The 6698-nt window shown below is 41.3% G+C and overlaps 1 protein-coding gene across 1 annotated transcript in view; it reads left to right on the top strand.

Annotated features, from left to right (window-relative positions):
• Window positions 1–4861: 4861 nt before the first annotated feature.
• Window positions 4862–6698, top strand: part of beta-PheRS (phenylalanine--tRNA ligase beta subunit) — a 2219-nt gene continuing 382 nt past the window's right edge. The window contains exons 1-4 of the mRNA XM_064679581.1: window positions 4862–5040; window positions 5102–5157; window positions 5223–5383; window positions 5440–6698. The exon at window positions 5440–6698 is cut by the window's right edge and continues 96 nt beyond it. Coding sequence (XP_064535651.1) covers window positions 4983–5040; window positions 5102–5157; window positions 5223–5383; window positions 5440–6698 — 1534 coding nt within the window. The 5' untranslated portion in view covers window positions 4862–4982. The remainder of the gene's footprint in view (window positions 5041–5101; window positions 5158–5222; window positions 5384–5439) is intronic.

Genomic DNA, 6698 nt, shown 5'->3' with positions numbered 1-6698 from the left:
GGCCGGCGTTTTTCACAATGGGCCGTTTATTGGGCTTGAATAGAAAGTGTTTCTTCGCTGGAAACTGAAGTGCACGCTCCTACAGTGGCCGCCACTCGAGCGCAAAACAATTAACAAGTTTCAGTTTCGGTTTTCCTCCACTTCCATCGTATAGTTCTTTTCTCTCTATAGCAATTGTTATATTGTTGCAGTTGGAGTGCGAGGACGAGAGTGAATTCCTTTGAATACAGCATAAACCTACATATAAACTTACATGCACTACACCCCAGCACATGTACATATATATACATATACAAATACATATACATATACATATATGGAACTGAAGTGACCTTAAGTCAACGCTGAAAGAAAACGAAAATTTATAATAATGAGTCCAAGACCAGCGGTGAAGAGCCAGAATAAAATGTAAACTAAAGATACTATTTATATGTATTATTTCGGCTGAAAAGGAAGTACCAAATTACATTTAATTAGCTTTAGCTGTAGCTGAAGCTACATATACTATATATACATATAAGCGCTAAATTCGCGTACGGTACGCGCCCGGCGATGGCAGGAGTAGGAGCAGGAGCTGGAGCAGGAGCTCAAGAAGTCAGACGATTACGATTACCACCGAAAACGAAACCATGGCGCATTCGCGTTCTCATTCGCATTCGCATTCTCATTGATCGACCGCTGATCAAAAAGGCCCAGGGCCTGGGCCTGGACCTCGAGCTGAAGACGTGGCCTCTGTTTCTTTCTGGCATTGGTGAAATTCGCACGTTTAACCTTTAGGCAAACAACAAAAATGTACAGCACAACGAACCTGTTGAACCCGAACGCAATTTTCATATCACTTTGATTGCTGCCCAAGAATGACACGCGTGCGCCGTGGCTAGCTATTCTGATTGTGCCATTAGGGGCGATCCAACGCGTGGTTGGAGCTGCCGATGATGGGCCCGGCCCAGCGGTCGACCGGCGATCAGACTGTTTTATTTTTAAAGACGACTAAAAATTAGGGTAACAATCGCAGTTAACAACAAGAAGGATTTCTCTAGCTTAGTGTGCGCGACTTACAGATGCCCTGTACATCTTATTCATTTATAATGCGAAAGTTTCAAGCTTGAATCAAAGTTAAGCTAGTCGAAACTCTAAAAAAATTACAATTCTAATTTAAAGTTCAATTTAAGTATAAATACATGCATATATTATAGTTATGTATTATATACTAATGTAACTCATATATGTATATCTGCTTGAAAGGTCAGAAGGATGTACGCCCTCCTGCTAGCACATTTTGATGTAAGCGTAGTCGAATGTTGTACCGACCGGAGCTCCAACCGGAGTTAACATAAAGTTGACACTTCTTAGCCGTCTTATAGAATAACATATATGGGTCTAATATCTTATTCTATATTATCTACTATGTACCTTTAATGAAAAATATCGAATAAGTTTACTGTACACAGCCTTCAAGCTACTCAAAGAGAACATTATACAAATCTTGGACCGATTGATTTGAAGAACATAGTTCCATTGCGATATGCAATTGCATATGACTCAAATTCAATATATATCCACTGCATACCTTGCCTGCCCTTTCATACCTAGGGTATTTTAAGGCAACGGCTGGTGCAACGCGTCGCGACGGCAGACTGCAAAAAAAAAAACGAAACTTTCAAACGGTTTCAAGGATTTCGTGTGTCCCTATCCCTGTTGGAGTCAGTTTATTATAATTCATACAATTTCCCATAGGTGCTGTTAGTTGTTGGCACCTGAAGGGTCTACTGTCTGCGCCTGTTACTTCAGCCTAAAAACCCTTAGCCAGAAGTCAAAAGTAGCAACACTTTGCCAAGCGACACTTGAGACTAGAACGGCATTTGGGTTTAGAGTGTGGGTCTGGGTCCTGGTCAAGACAAAAGAAATTGAAATGAAACACAAACAAATCCCAATGCCCAGTTTGAGAAATGACTTTCTCGGAAGCGGCCGACTGGCTGGTGACCAGTAGTAGTACTAGATGGATGCAGTAGTTCGGTATGTCTGTCAACGGGGCTCGATTGTTGGTAATTGATATGTTTACCTTTTACCTTTAGCCAACGGTGTACAAATAAAATGTAAATCGTAACTGATATCGATGCTGGGTCATTTCTCAACATCAGCTCATGAAATTGAAAAATTGCGGATCAGATAAGCCTACACATGCCTACAAGTGTGCGATGGATCAAGTCAATTTTATAAAGACATCTTTCTCTCAAATTCTAATTGTATGCAGACAGAAGCAATCTTGGGCCTGGCCCGTTGACAGTTTTACATAAAATCATGGAGGTCCCAAGGTGACAATTGCATTTTATGAAAATTAATATTATCCACCGCAGATACGATTACGCAAAATCCTATAATGCCTATGTATATAGCTAAGTTCAAATGAATCTGACCACACAGCAACAGGTCAGTTTGCCGGACAGGTAATAACTACAAGAGCTGGGCCAGAGGCCAGCCACCTACCACACGTTCCCAGCTAATTACCCACCTGATGAATAGATCTGATGTTTGCCTTTTTTGGCATGCATTCCGGAAGAGCGGAAGAGGTGTGCCACGTACTTGTAACTGGAGCAAACGTGTGAAAATCTAACTAGCTTGCAATTAGTGAAATCTTTTTGAGGCAAATGCGTGAGAAGAAGGGATCCGTCATTATTTCCAAATTATAATGCGAAAAGTTAATTATACAGTACAATCTTGTTAATTGGGGCAACTATGTAGCCCAGACACCTAACGTATTTCAAATAATACATATAGTCTGCAATTCGATCATCGCGGTTTTTATTTATCCCTTAAATCAATGAATAAAACAATTAATTTATTTGGCTGAGTTTTGTATATGGCAGCAAATTCTTATATTTTAGCAAGCGAAATCGAAGTTGTAGGAACACTTTTTGGCCCAGAATACGAGTTGTATTTACACTTTTATATTTTTCAATTGGCACCAATAACAAAATATGAGGTTGCAGTAGACAATATAAAGAGAAACCCCCAAGGGAAAAGCATAACCATGTAAGCAAATCTCATGTTCTATATATATAAGAAATGCTTTTATCTTAGCAGTCAATGCAATATTCAAACCTGGTTCATAATGTTTAATTAACTGGATTATCGAAATTGGACCTATCAAACGCCTGCCCAAAACGTTGCTAAATAAAAATTATAATAAATATTAAATTAATATGTAGCATAATTACAAACGAATAAGCCGACGCCGAGGCAAAAGCAGTGCCAGGACAATACCAAAGATGAAAAATATTCTGGTTAATGTGGCTTGAATCCCAACGGCTTGATAATCACTCTATTTCGATTTCCAGGAATTGGTCGCATTATTTGATAAATTGACCAAGAACTCGTGTCTGAATTAACGCCCCCGCTTCTGAACCCCGGTCGAAGGGGTTAATGTTAATTGCTATTGTTGTTGGGATAAATCGATGGCCAAACGGCGCAGGTCCAGCAGGTCTTTCTTTTATCACGTGTTTATAGACTTATTCAGCCGTGAGTTGTACCACACTTTAATTGCCCCAATTCAAATGGATGCGTTGGCGTTGGCATCGGCATCGGCGTCGGACTGGCCGCATGCCACAATGCGATGCGTATGTTTGCACTGCATTCGTATGCATACAGCGGCACAAATATAAACAATAATCAATCTCTTCAAGGGTTGAACAAACAAATACAAAGGCTCTGCGCAAGGACATGCTTATGAAAAATGCAACAGCGAGCAGTTGAAGGCGTTTTTAAATTAATTATTCCTTAGGGCCCAACCCAAAAAAAAATCGGATACAATAGAAATTCCCAATTTAATACATATTTATGAACGAAATAGATCAGCGATACGATAGATACAAAGTCCTTGTAGAAAGTAGAAAGTAGAAAAACACGCGTTATATTCTGTTCAGTCTTAGCTAAGGCGCAGCTTATAACTGTTTAAAGAGGCTCGCAGTTTTTTTATGATCACAAGTTGATTTTTTAACGCTTCATTAACTTTTTGGCCACACGCGTTCCATCCTTTTTTTTGTCTTTTTGCGGGTCCCGTCTGACGCGCGTCTGCCAAAGAGGTCGCTCGACGTCGCGTTGCCTGCTTAATTGCTTAAGTTGGCTCGACTTGAGCAATACCAAGCTGTAGTTTGTGGACTGTGTGCGATCTAAACACCTCGTTCGGGTTGGTTATTATGGCATGTTTCTCTCTTTAAAAAACGTACTGAAAAAGGTCAACGCTTTTTACTTCCGATTTCTTATATACACATTTTGAAAACGCACCGCCAGGCGACAACAACAGCTGTCACAAGCACACGCTTTTTTCTGATAATTTGGAATCCGTACAAGCAGCGCAACAACACACAGTGTGTGGCATTTTTTGGCAGCGTGTGTGCACTGAATAGAAACTTTTACTTGCAGTTGCTAAATTTGGTAGCATATGGCGTAACGCTGCATACAAATGTATTAAACAATGCGTGCCATAGCTCGGCGGTATTTTAATTTTTGCTTGCAAACATGAAAAGTCGCAACATTTTCAAAATTTAAAAATAGTATTTACTTAACAGCGAAAATACCAATTATATCGAAAAAGCAGTGTAGACAATATATCGTAATCGATAGTTGTTAGTATCGCAAAATATCACGTTCTTCTTTTCTACAGCGGGCACAGCCTATGTTAAATTTTAATAAAAGCCTGCATGGCCGATTAATTCCAGATTTCTCTTACTCTGTAGCAAAGTTTAGGTTTGACCATGTTGATTTTGTTTTTTAACAACGGGTAACGAACTTTTCCAGCTCGCATTTTACGACAAATGTGCTTGTTATCATCTTTGTTATGTTAAATAACATTTGTAATAACAAAATATTAAGTGTGTACACACTCTAATCAAGTAACAACAAAACGTTTTTTATTATATCTTAATAAAAACTTAAGAATTTTGTATCTAAGAAGCTCTCCGTGATCTATTAATACCAACGCAATGCCAACAATTGGAGTTAAACGTGATCTACTCTTTGAGGCACTAGGCAAGAAGTATAGTGAGTTGACCGGCACCCGTCCACGTGGATTTTCAAATTAAATGTTTACCCCTTTCCTCAGCCGATGACGAATTTCAAGATCTGTGCTTTGCCTTTGGTCTAGAGCTGGACGAAGTGGTAAGCAGTTGTCGTGTAATAGACGAGAAAAAACATTTATAAATTTCTTCATTCATTTATTTCAGACGACAGAGAAGCAAATGCTCACTAAAGAGCAAGGGGATGTTGCAGCAGCAGCAGCGGATGCCAGCGAAGAAATCATCTACAGGATTGATATACCGGCCAATCGATATGATTTGCTTTGTCTGGAGGGCTTAGTCACGGGTCTGCGGGTGTTCCAGGGCAAGTGAGTAGAAATAGGTTCTACTAAAAATCACTCTAATTTATAAAACTTAATTGCAGAGTGAAACCACCTAAGTTTGACTTTGTGGAGCCGGCTCAGCGTCAAGTGCTGAAAATAGCGCCCTCAACGGCTCAAATCCGTCCATTCGCTGCAGCCGCAGTGCTGCGTAATGTCACTTTTACGCAGCAATCGTACAACAGCTTCATCGATCTGCAGGACAAGCTACATCAAAACATTTGCCGGAAGCGCACGCTAGTCGCTATTGGCACACACGATCTGGACACCATACAAGGTCCATTTAGCTATGAAGCCCTGGCACCGGAGCAAATTAAATTTGTGCCACTCAACCAAACTCGGGAGCTAAACGGCATTGAACTAATGGACTTCTATGCCACACACGCACAGCTCAAGCAATATTTGCCCATTATACGCGATTCGCCCGTTTATCCAGTTATCTATGACGCGAACCGTATTGTGCTGTCGCTGCCTCCAATTATTAACGGAGATCACTCAAAGATATCGGTAAAAACAAAAAATGTGTTTATCGAATGCACTGCCACAGATTTAACCAAGGCGAAGGTGGTACTGGATACCATTGTGTGCCTGTTCTCCGAGCACTGTGCACAAAAGTTTACGGTCGAGCCATGTGATGTGGTGCAAACCGATGGCACTAGCATTTCCTATCCTAAGCTGGCGGTACGTGAAGAACGCGTTTCGGTTAAGCGAGCCAATGCTTACATTGGTATCAGTGAGCCCGCCAACAAGCTGGCGGACATGCTGACCCGTATGTATCTGGAGGCTGAAGTGGATGCCAAAGATGGCGACACACTAAAAGTGAAGATTCCACCAACACGTCATGATGTCATACATGCATGCGACATCTACGAAGACATTGCAATTGCATATGGCTACAACAACATCAAAAAATCATTGCCAGCTTTTATGCAAATTGCCAAACAGTTTCCACTCAACAAGCTGACCGAGCAGCTCCGGGAGCAGGTGGCCCAGGCCGGCTTCACAGAAGCGCTCACTTTTACGCTTTGCTCTCGCGATGATATTGGGCTCAAGCTTAACAAGGACATTGAAGCCATGCCTGCAGTGCATATAGGCAATCCCAAGACGTTGGAATTTCAAGTGGTGCGCACCACACTGCTACCGGGTTTACTGAAAACCCTGGTGGCAAATCGTAAGATGCCGCTTCCATTGAAACTGTTCGAGATTAGCGATGTAGTCCTTGCCGCCGCAAACTCTGAGGTGGGCGCACGCAACGAGCGACGCCTGTGTGCGGTTAATTGCAATAAGAGCGCGGGATTTGAGG

Source organism: Drosophila montana, unplaced genomic scaffold (assembly GCF_035044405.1).
Source record: "Drosophila montana isolate Dmon_TW-CO22-7 unplaced genomic scaffold, ASM3504440v1 contig_1264_1, whole genome shotgun sequence".
Lineage (NCBI taxonomy): Eukaryota > Metazoa > Arthropoda > Insecta > Diptera > Drosophilidae > Drosophila > Drosophila montana.
This window is presented reverse-complemented; position numbering and strand designations above follow the sequence as displayed.